This window comes from Mirounga leonina, unplaced genomic scaffold (assembly GCF_011800145.1).
Source record: "Mirounga leonina isolate KUSES-001 unplaced genomic scaffold, KU_Mleo_1.0 Mir_201, whole genome shotgun sequence".
NCBI classification, from domain to species: Eukaryota; Metazoa; Chordata; class Mammalia; order Carnivora; family Phocidae; genus Mirounga; species Mirounga leonina.
The window spans coordinates 19,987,809-20,005,211 of NW_023270504.1; the positions used below are offsets into that span (position 1 = coordinate 19,987,809).

General features: G+C 49.5%; 1 protein-coding gene across 1 annotated transcript; it reads left to right on the forward strand.

Moving 5' to 3' along the window:
* The first annotated feature begins 521 nt into the window (after positions 1-521).
* On the forward strand, positions 522-17,281 carry GSG1 (germ cell associated 1). Its single transcript, XM_035028185.1, has 6 exons — positions 522-648; positions 10,736-11,054; positions 12,307-12,477; positions 13,261-13,413; positions 14,038-14,149; positions 16,366-17,281. Exons 1-6 carry the CDS (start codon positions 601-603, stop codon positions 16,709-16,711), a joined length of 1,149 nt encoding a protein of 382 aa, XP_034884076.1. The 5' UTR covers positions 522-600; the 3' UTR covers positions 16,712-17,281.
* The last annotated feature ends 122 nt before the right edge of the window (positions 17,282-17,403 follow it).

The window sequence follows — 17,403 nt, forward strand, 5'->3', positions numbered from 1 at the left end:
ACATTTTACTTGAATTATACTACTACATAAGATATCACTGTTGTACTGCAACGTGTGTGTCCGTTTTACTTTTTTAAATGTGGCTACTGGAAAACTTTAAATCACATGTATGGCTCATATTGTATTTCTCTTTGGCAGCACTGGTCTAGAGCTTCACCACTGCGTGTGGTCTGGGCAGCATCATGTGGGAGCTATCCCAAACCCTCAGAATCTGCTCACTTACAAGGATGCCCGGTGATTCTTACACACAGTAACAGAACCTCTGATTCGGATGACTCAGAAGACATCCAGGCCTCTGCTAGGTACCCCAGAGGGGGGGTACCCAAAGTGGTGGGGGGTGGGGGGGTGGCAGAGAGATCCCTGCCCACCACTGTGATGTCATAGAGAAAAACCTCTTGCATCAGCCAGCCCCGCCCAAACTGGTGTCCTGGCTACAGGATATCCTTTTCCATCTTCCCCAGCCCACCTCATACCACCCCACCCCTCTGCTGGCAAGAGGGGGCCTGATTCATCTTCCAGCCAGATACGCATTCCACGCAACCAGCTAAGACCGAGCAGAAGAGGAACTGAAACACCTTTGTCTCAGAGCTTCAAAAGTGAATGAGCAATCCCTCTCAACTGACTCAAAATGTTTGTCTCACCCAGAAGGTAGGTACCCCACTTTTTTTTAAGTTTTTATTGACATTCCAGTGAACACACAGTGTAATACTAGTTTCAGGCATACAATGTTAGATTTGTAATACAGGTTATACAAATGCACCGCTTTATTTCACATGTTCACGGTAAGGAACTGGAGAACACACTGTAGGATTATACAAAAGGGAATAGAAATCTGTTACTCAAGCCCCATTTTTATTGATAAACCTGGTGATGTCCAAACCTCGACCTTCTGTTTTCATCTTCTTCCACTAACCTTTCATTTCCTCCTCGTTTGCCTCTTCATCTGACTTTTCCTTGCTGCTCCCAGGACTGCTTAGAACCCTCTAGTTCTCCTTTCTCCCCTCCCATCTGTATGATTCCTGTTGCCAAAATCTGGTTCCTGGTAAAAGACCCCGTGGCTGGGGCAACCCCAGAGCTGTGTATGATTCTAATGAACTGAAAGAGCAGATATTAAGTTCTCTGCCAGACAAAGGTGAGGCACCCCCAGGGTCCTGCCGGTAGCCAGCTCTGATCTGGAATCTACTGGAACTAAGGAGGACACAACCTCAGTTGTGCTCGTTCCCCTTTCTGGTCTTAGAGAATCTGGGAGAATCTGCAGGGATCCTTCCAGATCCAGAAAGACCCTCAGTCAGCAAAAGATGTTTGGCTTGTTTAGAACCCACATCTGGAAATGACTTGCCTCTCATCTGAGATAGTTGAGAACGGCCAACTTTCAGCCCAAAGGGTTACTAGAAAAGCAAACGTTGTTCATTTCTCGCACTTCTTGCCTTTCTCCGGAGAGAAAAATGAAGCTTACAATTAGGCGGGGAAATAAAACACACAAGCACGCACTCACGCACACAGAGCAACGTGGCGTGCTGTTCATTGTCTAGATGCTAGGGATCCCAGGAGACAGGATAGCACCCAAAGTGAATAGATCATAAATAGGAGAACCCACAGAAATGGGTAAGAACGTGATAGAAAAAGCCAAGCATAGTAAATTTTATTTTTTTATTGTTGATTTAGGAGGAGAGACAGAGGGAATATGGGAGGGTTTATCAGTGTATATCTGAAGTATAAAACACACCTAATCCTTTGCGCCGTTCTGTGTGAGTTTCCATAATCTGACCCGCAATCCCTGCCTTTTGCTGAAGTGTGCGCACCTCCCCTTTCCTGACTGGCAGCCTGGGGGTGAATCAAGAGGTTTTGAATAGAGACTCCACCATTTGCGAGCCTCGTGGCCTTGAGCGAGTCAAACGCTCCTCAGAACGGAGTCGCCACCCCTCCTGAGGCTGACTGTGAGGGCGGCCTCAAGAGCCTAGCAAGGCGTCTGGAACACGGCCCCTTCCCTCCCCGCTTCCTTTCCACTTTCCCCGCTGCCTCCTGGTCTTCACAGCAGAACTGTGAAGGACTACTTTCTCCTAATTTGCTCCTGAATCACTCAGGTAGGTTACGTAACTTGGCCAAAATCATCAGTCCAGGCGTGGGTGGAGTTGGGACTAGAACCCCGATCAGCTGAGGACGCGTGGTCTCTAGGTTTCCCTCTCGGAGCCACGAAACAAGGCTAGGACTCAGACCAGAACAGGGACCTGCACCTTTAGGGGACGGGCGGGGGCTGGGAAGTGCCTGACTTCTGGGTTCCAGGGCAACCCGCACCTCCTGACCCGCAGGCCCAGAGGCGGGGTGGGAGAAGCTGATCAGACGACCGACTCGTCTCTGCCCTCCCTCTGCCAAGCCTCGCCAGGGCAGCCGGCCATCGGGGCCCGGCCCCGGGCTCGGCCTCCCTCCGGCCGGCTCCTTCTCTCGGGTAGGGGCCCCGGGCCTCGGCTCTCAGCAGCCGCCGGAGCGGGGAGAGGAAGCCGGGCCCCGCGGCCCGCCCCGCGGCCCCCCCGCTGCCCGCCCCGCCGCCCGCCCCGCCCGCTCGCGGAGCCCCAGGCGCGGGGCCGCTGGGGCGGGGCCTCGCCAAACAGGTCGAGACTCGCTCTGCGCCCGTCGCCGTGGCAACGCGCGCCCGCTGCTAGGCGACCGGGGCGCCGTAGTAAACCGGGGGCGGGCGTGTTACTCAGAAGGGCGGGGGCCGCGGGGAGCCGGCGGGGACTCGGCTGGGCTCGGGCACCGCGACAGTCGGGAGGGGGAGGGGGAGAGAGCAGGAAAAGAAGGGACGGGGCGGGGGGCGCACGCGGAATGGAAATGGGGCAGCCCAGCTCGGCGCCCTGAGCACCCCTGGAGAGGCGAGAGCTCCCGTTAGGCCCCCCTCCCCGCTTGGTCCCCAGGATCCCCCAGCCCCAGCAGGCCCCGAGGGCTCGGTCACCCGCGCGGGAGCGATTGCCCCACAGGATGTGCAGATGTGGCTGCCCCTCTGATTCACTCCAGCTGCTTGGGGCAGGGAAGAAAGGCGGCTTCCTCTCCTGGAAACGCCTGCAGTAGCAAAAGCCCTCTAACAATTCCACAGCAGCGGAAAGGGAAAGGCGACGGAGAGGAGAGGCCCCAAAGTGCTTTTCTTCAGTCTTTCCCGCGGAACAGAAGTAGAAGTGTTCCCAGAACTCCTGACCCATGTTAGGAAGAAAGGAGTCGTTCTTGTTCTACACGCCTCTGTTTGGGGGCCCTGTGGACATGAAACACTGTTGCAGTGGAGGTTAACCTGAAAGCCCAGAAATCCCGGAGCTGAGTGTCCCATACTGGTGTTAATATTTTGGACACTCAGCATGGGCATTTTTGTGGCATTACTCTACCCTTCCGGGCTGGGAGGAAGATCAAAATGTGTGAAGACCTTCCTTACCTTCATCAGTGAATGAGTCAAACATGAGGCACTGAGGCAAAAATTATGGAGCTGGAAAATCTCAGATGGTTCGAGATAGGTCATCCAAAGGGTTCTAATCAGTAGGGAATCCTGGAGCTTGGGAAAGGAACGTGGCATTTTCAATCTGTCACTGGCTTTTAAGCAATCTGTTTGTACCCTGGTCTCTGTGAACTAAAGATAATACTCGTTCATGAGATCATTGCTGTTTTCTGGGCTTCGCTCATCAAAAAACAGGAATGTTTCCACAGGTGGGAGGAAATGTATTGGCAGAGGATCTGTTCGATGTGCATCTGTGTAGAAAGGCACAGGGTGTGTCTGTGGATCTGCGGACCTTCTACCTTCTCACTGCTCTTATGTGGGTGAATCAGGAGGATTGCTGTGTCCTTTAACACTTTTCTCTATTCACATCTTCTCTTCACTCATAGGCTTCTTAATTGTATTCTGAGCCTGGTTTCCATTACAAACTTCATTCACTCATTCCTGCATGTTAGAAAGTGCTAGGCTCTGCGGATCAACCATGAGTAAAACACAGCTGCTCCTGTAGCTAGCAGCTTCCATGTTCTGGGCTGCATGAGAAAGGCACACAGTGGAACATGCAGGAACAAAGAACAGGGGCCCGTAGATCAGAGCCAGGGACAGCAGAAACACTCATGTCCCACTCCAGCTTTTTGAGTGCTGAGTAACAGAAAGGAATGAGTTATGAGGCATGGGTCAGAAATCTGACTCCAGGGCAAAGGACAGAGATACTACTGCTGGGGGGGGGGGCCGGGGGGGGGGGGCTGCAAACGAACCTATTTTAGGAGAAGATGCCTCTATTGATAATGGGAAAAAAACAAACTAACAAACCCCAAATCCCTTCGCCCCAGGCTTTGCCATGAGGCAAGTGCTATGCCAAACGAATCTGCTCTGGCTCAGCATTCTTACCCATTATTTTAATCACGTCTAATCTACCGTGTATTCACAAAGTAATAAATTGGGTTCCTGTTTACAAACTTTGTGTGGGTGTCCCAAGACCACTGTTTCTCTTTGTGTATGCTTAGTAAATATGATTTGGTACAGTGCAGGGTATAGTCACTGAGGACCCTGGCAAGCACAGGTTAGTCCCAGGCCTTGGCTTTGTGATGTCAGAAACGCTGAGTCACATATATGTCCGGGGGCGGGGAATCATCCTGACATGGTAACAGTCCAGCGTACCAAAACTAAATACTGTTTCGAGATACGGAATCTTTGTGTCTGGCCTGAGTCATGAGCTTCTGAGCCCAACCTAATTATATTCATGTTGCATTGACTAGCAATTGCTTTTTCTGTTCTAAGGGAGGAAAGAGAAGAAGGAAAAAATATAAACATACCTAAATTATAACGAAAGGAAGTGAGTGGGATGCCAGGCAGAGAAACTCATGTTTCATAAAAAAAAAAAAAAAAAAAAAAAGGAAATTAGACATTGTGGCATAGGGTCCGTGGTGACAGGGGGTGTCCTCAAGATGGATCACGACTAATAGCCGGCCAGCCAGCCCAGCCATGCAAAACGCACGGCCTCTGAAGGGATAGATTCAGGCTTTGGGGAGGCCTCAAATAATATAACTTCGGAGGCTCTCTTTAAGAAAACTAATACAAAGTGATGAGTATGTAAGGGTCTTGGAAGGGGTCCGAGTCAGTGAGAGACCCCAAAGCTGCTTCACTTTCAATCTACCTCCAGGCCTCCTCATATAACCTCAAGACTCTGCCACTCCCATCCCCTTTTCCCCGGAGAAGGCAAATCTCAGCCTATTAAGGCACAGGGGGTGCAGTTTATGAGCAGAGGCAATAAAAACCAAAGACATCAGACTGTGCCAAACGGTGACTCAAGCGGGATATGAGAAGTGTCTGCAAGTATTTGAGGGGTGTAAACACAGAGAAGGGAAAAGAATTGTTCACTGTTGTGGGGTGGAAAGGGAATGAGGATACGATTCAATAAAGAAAAATGTGCACAGTACCCCTCAGGAAGCATTGGCTGACTCTATTTTCTGATACCGTGGAGTTGTATTTCCCAGGGGAAGTATTTGAGGATCTATGAGTCACTGAAAACTGGAACCGGTCACGAAAAATGTGCTACAGGAAATAATCCTACAAGATGTCCTCGAGGGAGCGGCTGGATGCTCCCAGAGTTCATTCCGAGCCCTGAATTCCGTAGGGCTGACACAGGCATTCTATAGATGTGTGAGTGGGGAGGAGGCCGGAGGAAGAAAAAAGAGCCATCCCACGGGGAGGAGCCACCACCTGCACCTACTTTTGCGGACGGGTGGGGGCAGCATGCGCCCAAAGAGGGAAAAATGTAAGGCGATAGCGCCACCCAGCGTCAGGACAGAAGCTGTAGCCAGGAAACCGACAGCCAATCCCAACGTGAAACGTGACCACCAAATTCCTGCTCCCAGGGTGTTACGCTGAGCGAAATAAGTCAATCAGAGAAAGACATGTATCATATGACCTCACTGATATGAGGAATTCTTAATCTCAGGAAACAAACTGAGGGTTGCTAGAGTGGGGGGTGGGGTGGGAGGGATGGGGTGGCTGGGTGATAAGCACTGGGGAGGGTATGTGCTATGGTGAGCACTGTGAATTGTGCAAGACTGTTGAATCACAGATCTGTACCTCTGGAACAAATAATGCAATATATGTTAAGAAAAAAAAAGATAACAGGAGGGGAAGAATGAAGGGGGAAAATCAGAGGGGGAAACGAACCATGAGAGACGATGGACTCTGAGAAACAAACTGAGGGTTCTAGAGGAGAGGGGGTGGGAGGATGGGTTAGCCTCGTGATGGGTATTAAAGAGGGCACGTTCTGCATGGAACACTGGGTGTTATGCACAAACAGTGAATCATGGAACACTACATCAAAAACTAATGATGTAATGTATGGTGATTAACATAACCATAAAAAAATTTAAAAAAAAATTCCTGCTCCCAGCTATGTCCGGATGAATAAAGGGTCGTTCGGGTGATACGGGGTTCACGCTTGGGCATAAGCGCATGTGTGTCAAATGTGCGGACACGTCAGTCCTAGAAAAGTAGGAAGTAAGAGCCAGAGAGACTCCTCCGGCTAGAATGTGGACTAATTCCCTCCGAGGAGAGCCCGCCTTTCATTCCCCCAACTAACTGCACAAATACAGAATGGGAAAACCACAACTTGGTTGGTGGCAAATCTGGAATATTCCAGGTAGGGGAGGGCCGGGGCAGAATATGAGGGTTTCATTCAACGTAAGCCCCACGTTGAGTCAAACAGGTCATACCTGATTAATTCTCTGGCTCCATATTTTCCAGTTTGTTCAGCTTCTTACTTGTTAAGGTGAAGTGGCAACTTCCAAGCTCTTTACCTGCGGAACCGGAAACCAGAAGTCCATCCCTGGCAATTTACGAAGAGCCTTCTAAAATTACAGATTCCCGGGCCTCACCCCTGCGGTGGAATCTCGGGACGGGGCCCAAGAATCTGAATATTTTCCAAAGTTTCAAAGACTGTTGTGAGGCTCAGTGGCGGAACTGGGAACTGCTGCTCCAGTAAAGGAGAGACCTCTGAGGACTTACAACCCAGACAGCTATCATGAAATAGAGAAAGTATTACGAGAGGGGTACAGTATGGAAGGACAGAGAGAGAGAACTGTTCTCTGGGAGAAAAGAAACATTTCCAAAGGATGAGTGACTTTTACACTAGTCTTGATGAGAGGCAGATCACCAGATAAAGAGACTGAAGACATTCCAGGTATAAGGAAGAGCATCTGCAAAGGCACAGAGGACCGTCCCAGTATTCCATTGAAGGGACGTTGTAATAATCCTTACGATGCTGACTGGAAGGTGGAGACCACCCATGACACAAGGAAGCAATTTCAAACCCATGGCTCTATGAGGCCCTGACACTGCAGATAATAACTTATTAAAAGGATGAAGGGGCACCTGGGTGACTCAGTTGGTTAAGAATTGGCCTTCGGCTCAGGTCACGATCCCGGGGTCCTGGGATCGAGCCCCGCATTGGGCTCCCTGCTCCTCCCCTTGGCTTGTCCTCTCTGGCTCACTCTCTCAAATGAATAAATTTAAAAATCTTTAAAAAATCTTAAAAAAAAAAAAAAAGGGATGGAAACCCCTACACAAAGTAATGGTAACCCTGTAATATTTTCTGTATCTGCCATAAAATCAAGCCCACCCCATTCACACCAGTTTCCTAGGGAATGGCAGTTAGGTGGAAACTGAATCTTCACTTAACTTTTTAGAGAAACTTCCTCTGTAAATACAGGTCCTTGCTTCTTTGTGTTTAATCCCTGATCCCCATTGGCAAGCTCTCCTGTGTAATCTTCCAGAACAGCTGGGCCATGATTGCATTGTCAATTATTAAATGCCCAAGTTCCCTGCAAGGCAGCATTTAATCATGAGGCACTCCAAAAAAAATAGGAGATAGAAGAGGAGGGACAGGAAGGGAGGCAGGAGGGTGGGAAGGCAGTTTCATTCTGTCAACATTAAACCAAGGGGATTTGGGGCACAGATGTCATCCTACAGTCCTTCCTGACAAGCTGCAAGATGCTGACCGCGGCCAAGGTAACCAGCTTCCCCCTCTTACTGCTCAGAACATACATTGCATAGCCCATTTTGCACTTGATTAAGAGCTGTGCCTGTTTCATCAATTTGTTGTCTATGCTAATTCTGTGTTTGTCTGTTAACCTATGTTGATGGAAGAATTAGTGACATTTTGGCCCCTGTGCATTTCCTATCGTTCTGAGCTGGAGTGTCTGCGAAGCCACTCTCTGTCACTTTTCTAGAGAGTAAAGAGTCACCTTGGCATGGGGCTTGTCAGCATAGGCAAAGATACAACTTTTCTTATGGCTGCTACTTCTCCATGATCTCCTTAAAGAGATCATTGCAAAATTAGACTTGGTCTTGCGATTCAAGAGGCTATCTGGATCCTGGAGAGAAAAGGCATGTTTAGGGAGAAATAAAACACATGATGAAGGGCACAGTACCGTAAGTGTTGAAGATGATTCTTGAAAAGGCTCTTGAATGAATTCCCATTCAATTGTCAAGATAATTCTTGAACGAGGCTCCTTGTGTCTGCCCTTGGTTGGACACTCCCTCTGGAAGCAGCCTCTTTGAGCTTCATTCCAAGCTCTTTTTCATCCTTTGTTTCTCAGATCACTTCTTCTTTAAATTGGTTATCACTTTGGTGCGGGGTTCCTTATTCTTATCTGTGAATAATCTGCAGAATAACTTATAAATATGCATAACTTGAAACGAATTGAGGGTAGAGTAAAAATCTGATGAGACAAATTTCCAACCCGTATTAAATTGAAAATGAAGTTGTTGAAAATGTAGAATTGCCTAAATCATTAGTTCGATCTTTATACAGAATGATTAATGAAAACGTTTTACCTGGAAGTCCATTCCCTGTTCAAGCAATGGATATGAAAATAATTAGAAAGAATAACTTATAGTAATGGAACAATGGCTAAAACCAATAGGATTTTCACAACTAAAAGCAAGATGGAAACATTCTTTTGGGGGGACAGGGGCAGTGTGTGACTTCCATACCGGGTAATAGAAGCTCTTTCTTCACTCCAGACGCTGTGGTTTTCAGTCTTTACCAAGGTCACCCAGAGTCCTGCACAGACTGACAATTTTGGTGGATTTAATTTGTTGAGTGCTTTTTAAAAAATCGTATTAGCAGATTGCTTTCCAGAAGCTGTTTTATCATATGTCCTATATATTGATTTTTATATGCATATGAACCTTGTATACTTCTTATGGCCATAAATAATCTGCACTTTGTCTGTGGTATGCACTGTTTTAGTCCCTGGAAATTCTGAAGAACAAACTGCTATATTTCTAAGATAAAGTTCCCTGCTAAATGTAGAAAATGTTAAGCAGATTTATGGGCCTGTCCCATTTAGCTATGGTTTTATTTACGTTTCTTAAGCTAAGCAGATTTAGGTCTGATTAATTCTGATATGAGAGATCCCCTGGAAAGCTCAAGATGGTTTACTTTAAGAAGCATCTGTCAGCAACTAAATATGGGTTTCTTTTCCCTTCGGTGCGTATTAATATAACAGTATAAACTGCTCCGTAACACAAAGTGCAAGACCTGGCCGATTTCTTTATTTTTCTTTTTTTTTTTTTTTTTTTTAAGATTTTATTTATTTATTTGAGAGAGAGAATGAGAGAGCACATGAGAGGGGGGAGGGTCAGAGGGAGAAGCAGGCTCCTGCCGAGCAGGGAGCCCGATGCGGGACTCGATCCCGGGACTCCAGGATCATGACCTGAGCCGAAGGCAGTCGCTTAACCAACTGAGCCACCCAGGCACCCGATTTCTTTATTTTTCTAAAGCTCAGTCAGGCTCCAAGCCACCACTCACCAAGGTTGAAACATCTAATACTGGTCATTCTTCAGCGGGCTCTCCTCTTCTCTTGGGCTAAAAATGACGGGGAGGTCGGGGGCTCCCGCCAGAGCCACGCTGTCCCCCCTGTGAGTCAGGTACCACAGCTGCATCAGGCAGTGGAGATGCCCCTCCAGGTCCCTCTCCATGACCACCACACTTGGTGTCCCGTCTCCATGGGCGCCACACAGCCCCCTCCCAGTTGAGATTCTGTCCTCTCTGAGGTAGTGTCTGAAAGCTGGGCCCAGATCACCACCTCTCTCAGAACCTACAGCCTCATCTCCCTTCCAAGGGTTTCAACAACCCCACATCCCAGTAGGTCCACTGCCTTCTTTAATCCTGAAAGCCCCAGTCCTTGCTGCTCCCCCGCCCCGGGGTGATCCAGTTTAATATTGACTGATAGGCCATATCCTCCTCCACTCTCCTCTCGGAGGAGTCTGTGATACAGAGAAGAGGACACCAAAAAAACTTGCGTTGTTCCAACAACAGATACCTCAGCAAGTCAGTGCTACTACCTTTCACTGAGGACAAAACCAAAAATAATGACCAGTAAGCGCATTAGAGTGGCCCCAATGCTTGTACTCAACTTGATATACACTAGCTCAGTGGCTTAATCACATTCCCGCCTGAGGCTATTATCGGGTATTTATTCAGATCATCCTCAATAAGCATTTGAGTAGAATGAGGTCCAGCTTAAATAAACATCATCACCACGGTGTGCCTACTCCCGGCCATTCCTGAAGCTAAGCCTCCACCCGCGAGGCTCCGTGGAGAAAGCGCCCGGGGCCGGCAGGGGGCCCATCACCGTGGAGGAGCGTGGCTTGAGCGCAGGGAGCCGCAGGGAAGGGTATCCAGCTCTCCAAGGAGGTTCTGAAATCAGGCTCTCCACGTGTATTGGTCTGTTACAGATGGAACTCCCGAAGGGCTCCTCTGGCCAACGGACATTCCTATCTGCCCTCCTCAACATGCTATCACTCAGCCTCTCCACAACATCCCTGCTCAGCAACAGCTGGTTTGTGGGCACACAGAAGGTGCCCAAGCCCGTGTGCGGAAAAGGTCTGGCAACCGAGTGCTCTGACATGCCGGTGCCCTTGGATGGGAGCAGCACCAACACATCTTCCCAGGAGGTGGTGCAATACAGCTGGGAGGCTGGGGATGACCGCTTCTCCTTCCATACCTTCTGGAGTGGCATGTGGCTATCCTGTGAGGAAACTGTGGAAGAACCAGGTAGGTTCGTCAGCCCAGCTGCCCGCTCTCTTCCCCCCAGGGAACTTAACACGGGCAGAGAGCCAGTGGGAAGCATACAGCACTCCCCACACCCCACCGGGCCTCCCCGCCAGGCTCAGCATCTCCCACCTCTGTATCCCGTCCCTTCTCCCTAGGACTCCCTTTTAATAAGACCCAAAAGTCCATCTGGCTTTTCCAAACCTCCTGTCTAGCAGCCACTGCTGGTTTAAAATCGCGCCATCCTTAAAGGGTCTCATTTCGACTTGTAACATCATGAGAATTCCCCCTCTAGCGAGTTAGGATTGCTGTTTGGAGACCAAATGAGGAGAGAGGATTCTTAAAGAAAATGCCCTGGCTCTGCCCAGCTGTGAGCTCAGATGCGCAGCTTCCTCTCTACAAAACTTGATTTTCTCACTGGCGAGATGAAAGGGTCTGAGTAGATCCCCTGTGGAGCCCCTTCCTGCCCCACCCCACCAACAGGGTTTTCTTGCTCTAAGTATGACCATTACAATTTACAAGGTAGGGGAACTGAAGCCGGAGGAGGGTAACTAGGTGGAGTAAGGTCACCCTTGACCTCCCAGGTCTCCTGCAGCTTGGTGGTGCGTACGGGCAAAGCGGGGTCCTGCGTCACTGTGCATTCCTAACTTGTGTTCCTCGGCTTAGGAGCAGCTGGCCTAGGGACAGCCCTCCTCCCTGCTCAAAGCATCAGACATCACCTGGTAGTGATGTTTTCCTAAAGCCCAGAATCCAGTACAATTAACCTGTTTCTCCCGATTTGGGCCAAGGGAAAAAGGAGATGGAAGAGGATTATAAATGTATGTGTGTGTGTTTATGTGTGTTATTAACGTGCCATTTAGCACAGCTCCGACCCCAGCCCCAGAAACAATTGCGAGCCATTCAGACCAGTGGCACCGTGGCAGCAAAAGGTGCTGGTTAACATTAGGCTTGTTAACCCTCCCTGACCTGAGAAGCGGGAACATTTCCCCGTGGAAGCCGTCTCAGGCTCATGTCCTCTTCTTCACTGTCAGGAACTGGGGACGGAGAAATGGATCCTGAGTGACTCTTGCCTAGGTCATGCATCCATCTATCCATCCATGAGGCCTTCCTTCCTGCTTTCAGAGAGAGGCGTCTAGGGCCTATCTGCTGCGTGCTGGGCACGCACTGGTCCGAGCCAAGGGAGGGGGTCGCACCAGGTGTGGGACGGGGGCACGTTTTCATCTGCCCCTGAAGTCATACCTTGTCTGTGTTTCAGGGGAGAGGTGCCGAACTTTCAATGAACTCACACCACCAACCCAGAGAGGTGAGAAAGGACTACTGGAGTTTGCCACGTTGCAAGGCCCACGTCACCCCACTCTCCCATTTGGAGGGAAGCGGTTGATGGAGAAGGCTTTCCTCCCCCACCCTCCCTTGGGGCTTGTGGCAAGTATGTGGGTTTGATCACCAATTTAGCCGCCATTGACTTGGGCCTCTCTGGCCCAACAGTGCTCTCTACACTGTACTCTGATCTTCTTTTCTCTTCTTCTGAGCCCCACGGGGTGACCCACATTCCCTCCAGAGCTGCCTCTCATTCATATGCAGGAATGCAAACAAGGGACAGCAGGAACAAATAAAGTTCACAAATAGAAAACCACCAACAGCTCTAACCTCCTCTTGTTGCCAAGTAACCATGCTGAAAAGCTTAGAGAAAAAAAAAAAGAGAAGAAAAGCTTAGAGGTGTTTTTTTCCCTCCAATATGTATATATTTTTTAAATAAAATATATGTATATATTTTTAATAGAAGGGAGTGAAACTGAAAAGGGAGGGAGAAAGGAACCGAAGTGATTGCTCCAAAATTCAATAAAGAGAAAGGGAACAAAAATGACCCACAGCAAAGTCATGCCCCTGCAAGATTGGGTGACAGGTGATTTCCTCTTGAATTGCCCCAACGGTATTTCCAGTCAATCAAGATTACTTGATTCCTTATGGAGTACCGAGCAGAGAGCAGTGAGCGCAGGGGCGACAGCAAAGGACCCAAAGGAGGGAAAGCTCCCAGCTGGTGCCAACTCTGTCCCCTTCTCTGACTCTGGGAGGCTTTCCCTTCTGCCGGGCTCCCTGTGTTCAGTCCTGTAACATGTCAGGGTGAGGGCTCTTCTTCCTCTGTTTCTTTTTTCTTTTTTCTTTTTTTCTTTATACTTGAATTTTATTTTCTTCCTCTGGTTTCTAACAGAGATCCTATGGTTATCAGTGGGAGCCCACTTCTCGTCCATCGGACTTGAATTCGTCAGCTTCCTCCTGCTACTAATGGACCTGCTGTTCACCGGGAACCCAGGCTGCGGGCTCAAGCTGAGCGCCTTCGCTGCCATTTCCTCCGTCCTGTCGGGTGCGTGCTGCCCAGGCTGGAGCGGGTGGGGAGCCTCGCCACCTTGGGGCGCCTCTGGTGGGTGCGTGTGTCTGTCCAGAGGCAGGGTCAAGAATGGAGGGATGAGAGCCGTTGCAGGGGTCTTGGAGTTGGAATGAAATTTTCTATTAGATCATTATGTACTTGGCAAAATGATTTCTCTCTAGGTTCTTTTTATTTGCAAGCTTTCTCAGTATGTGAAATACAGTTTGGCTTACTTTTCAGTTGCACTTACACACAGCTTTTTAAGACTCCATCGGATCAAGCAGGAGTAAGAGATGCAGATATAAAGATAGATCAAGAATAAAGCTTGTGTTGAGGGCATGGGTGGGAAGAAGTAAAAGGCCCTAAGTGCAGCATTGACTCAGAAACTTTTTCCATAGCTCGCCACCTAAAGCCTGGGGCAACCTTTTGCAAAGCTCTGCGTTCAAGAAGCCCCCGTCGCAGATCAGTGTCCCCGGAAATGTGGGGGGCAGATGGGTAATGGAGCATCTCCACGTAGGCTGTACCTGATGCAAAATGAGGAGCTTGCTCCAAACCCATACTCCCTGTAGCTGGCAAATCCAGCCTCTCTCTAAGGGCACCGCCTTCCTGTTCCCTCTGTAGGCCTTCTGGGGATGGTGGCCCATATGGTGTATTCACAAGTCTTCCAGGCAACTGCCAACTTGGGTCCAGAAGACTGGAGGCCACATGCTTGGAATTATGGCTGGGCCTTCTAGTAAGTGCTTACCATCTCCTGAACCTTCTAGCCCCTCCCCAGCCAAGCTGCATTCGATGTGCCGCCCTCAACTAGATGCTTGTTCGGGTGTCCTTCTGCCTTCTCTTCATCCCTCATCCCGGGAGTCTGTTGACCAGAGAGCTGGACCATCAGGCCACCCCTGTTCTTTCCCCACCTCCTGTGGAGGCACAGAGAGGATTCTTCCAGCTTGTTTTGTCCAGGTTTCCTAATGATACAGCTGTTGCGTGATTCCCTTGGGAAACGAGACTGATTTTGTGTGGCTTATGCAAGTGATGCTCCGTATTTTATTTATTTATTTATTTATTTATTATTTATTTTTAAGATTTTATTTATTTGACAGAGACAGAGATAGCAAGAGCAGGAACACAAGCTGGGGGGCGGTGGGAGAGGGAGAAGCAGGCTTCCCGCCGAGCAGGGAGCCCGATGTGGGGCTCGATCCCAGGACCCTGGGATCATGACCTGAGCCAAAGGCAGATGCCCAACGACTGAGCCACTCAGGCGCCGATGCTCTGTATTTTATACATTTTATGATTCAAGGTATTGGAGGACCAAGAAATGAAGAATTAGCCTTGAGATTTGGTTGGAATTCCATCCCCTGTGAATGGCTGACTCTTCTCCTATAACAAAGAGTCACTTCTTCCTACTTCTGCTCTTATTCCATCCCACTGTGTGAGAAATAAAACCTCCCCTACCAGTCATTCCCTAACCCTTAGAGAACTAAGGGGTCAGTTATTTTTGATTTCTCTTAAGAAGAGAGAAGCAGCAACCATGACAAACACATTCGAAGCAAATATCCCCTCTGTTTTAAGAGTTCCTCCCTTCCTGCCCTGAGGAACACGCTCTGTTCACTGCACACGTGCCACCCTGGGCCTGCATTTCGGTCCGGAGTCAGTGCGAAGTACTTTACCAGGGCTGGAAACACACGGCGCTGGGCTCCAGTTTCCATGCTGACGGAGGCAGTCTGGAAGCCTATCCATGTCTGTTAGGAGATCCTATCCCCTTGTCTCATGATAGAACATGTGCTATTGGATTCGGGAGTCTTTGGGCTATTCCAAAACCAGCCCCCAGAGCTTATGTTCCAGACACACGGTTTTGCACCTTTTGTCTGTCTTTAAGCCGTTGTTGACATGACACCTGCAGAGCTCAGGCTACCCCACTCCCAGCCGAAGCATCCCCAGCCTGAGTCGGCTGAGTCTGTCAGGGGCAGCAGATAGGAACACGCAGCGCCAGCGTGTGGCCTGGCTTTACCCATCACCTGACCTCATGAAATTCCTCACTAACCTCACACAACTTCCTGTTTCCTGGGCTTCCCAGAATCATGGGGAGATTTAGGGGTTGACTTTCCAAGTTTTTAGGAATGCGTTTGATATAGTTCCCTGGTGGTTTGTTTTGTTTTGTATTTTCTTTGTTGAATCCATCCAGCTTCTCTTAAATCTCCAGCTTCTCTTCCATGCATTTTAAACTCCCGTAAGCCAAGAGCTGCACTGTTTTCCCAAGAGGCAAATTCCGCTGGTACAACGTATAATACCTCCAGGTTTGTAGTGAGTGTTGCCTGAACGAATGACATGCAGAGGCTCAACTTTGTGGCCCCTAAGATAGCCAAAAACCTCACAACAGAAGAAGATGGAAGAGGAATGATTGCTCCTAGCATCTGATCTGAGTGAAGGAAAATCTTGGGCAGGGTGTGTGTGTGTGTTATGTGTGTGTGTTGGGTGGGTATGGGGTGCTGCACTGGGCTACGTCCACTCTATACAGCTGAGCTATCGGTCTGTGAATCTTGGCAGATCACAAGGGTAACTGCAGGTGGGGAAACCATAGTCCAGAAAATTGTATGTGTGTGCGCCCGTGTTCTATGTATACAGAAAAGGCACACCAGGAATGAAAGAGCAGAGCGCTGACAGCTAATCGATCCCGTGAAAACCAGTCTGCTAAACTCCTAGTCTGACTTGCAACACTACAAGAGTCGTTCTCTTTGACTGCAAAACATTCAGAACATATCCTACTAAGCCAGACCGAATTCAGGCCTCTGGCCCACAGTGCTTTCCCCACAGCACGGCGGAAGGGAACATGCGCCGGTCCCTGAATCCCTAAGCGGCATCAGCCTAGTTTACTAGTAGGAAGCGATCGTGTTTTTCTCTCAAACCTGGATGTAGGTCAGATTCTGACCGTCCCATTTTGTTGTTGTTCATCCCTAGCACGGCCTGGCTTTCCTTCACCGGCTGCATGGCATCAGCGGTCACCACCTTCAACACATACACCCAGCTGGTGCTGGAGTTCAAGTGCAAGCACAGTAGGAGCTTCCAAGGAAAGCTGCGTTGCCTGCCGCACCACCACCAGTGCTTCCTTGAGCAGCCGTCCTGTGCAGCCCCCACGGGCCGTCCCCTGACCAGCTACCACCAGCACCACCCTCAGCCCGTCCGCTCAGTCTCTGAAGGAGCTGACTTCTACTTAGGGCGACACCACAAGGGATTTCAGCAAGAACCCAGCCAGAGGCTAAAGGAAGAGATGGCTGGGTCATCCGTAGAGGAAGAACTGTATTAGAAGTAGTCAGGTTTAGAGGGCAGGCGGAACCCAACCTTCCATGTTCATTTGCTATCAACATGTACTGAAGCCAGAGTCTGTTTCTTGAGCATGGTTTTCACAGGTTCAGGACAAGCCTATCTAAAGTGCAGGTCCAAAGGGGTGCATGCCAGGGCACCACTGCCCCTCTTCCTTCCCAGCGCTTTCCTTCCCTTCCCATGTCTCGTTTCGCCACCCCCCCTCCCGTGTTCAGAATCACCCCCTCTCCTTTACTGATGGCTTGTTATGCGCCACGTTCCGGGCTCAGCAGCGGAGACAAAAAAGAGAAGTAGAATCCAGTTCCTGCCCTTTAGGGGCTTCTCCATCTGGCCCTCTATCTGGGATTTGGAGGAATGCAGGCGGGCAACTCAACAGTCGTCCATGGTGGCTCAGCCTTCCCTGGTGCACTTGACTTTTCCTAGAAGTCATAGAATGGAAGACAAAGAGGCCCTCCTGGGGCCGATGTCCTCCACACTGCCTATTACAGTGTCCCACACCCACATGGTAGGGACCCAATGGAAGTTTAAACATTAATCTAGAAGCCACCAGGGGACTAGTACACATGAGAAGGCCCCCACAGCATGCAGGGACAGGTCCACTTCCAGAAATGGTCCACTGTAGTTATTCGTAGGGGATTTATGGTAAGGGACACTTCCGCAATGAACAAGGCCACG

Bases quoted from the DNA above. Each gene is read 5' to 3' on its own strand.
- GSG1 (XM_035028185.1), top strand. From the start codon at position 601: ATGAGCAATCCCTCTCAACTGACTCAAAATGTTTGTCTCACCCAGAAG. The intron at 12,478-13,260 runs GTATGTGGGTTT...GGTTTCTAACAG, and splicing joins TCCCTTGGGGCTTGTGGCAA to AGATCCTATGGTTATCAGTG. The intron at 14,150-16,365 runs GTAAGTGCTTAC...GTTCATCCCTAG, and splicing joins AATTATGGCTGGGCCTTCTA to CACGGCCTGGCTTTCCTTCA.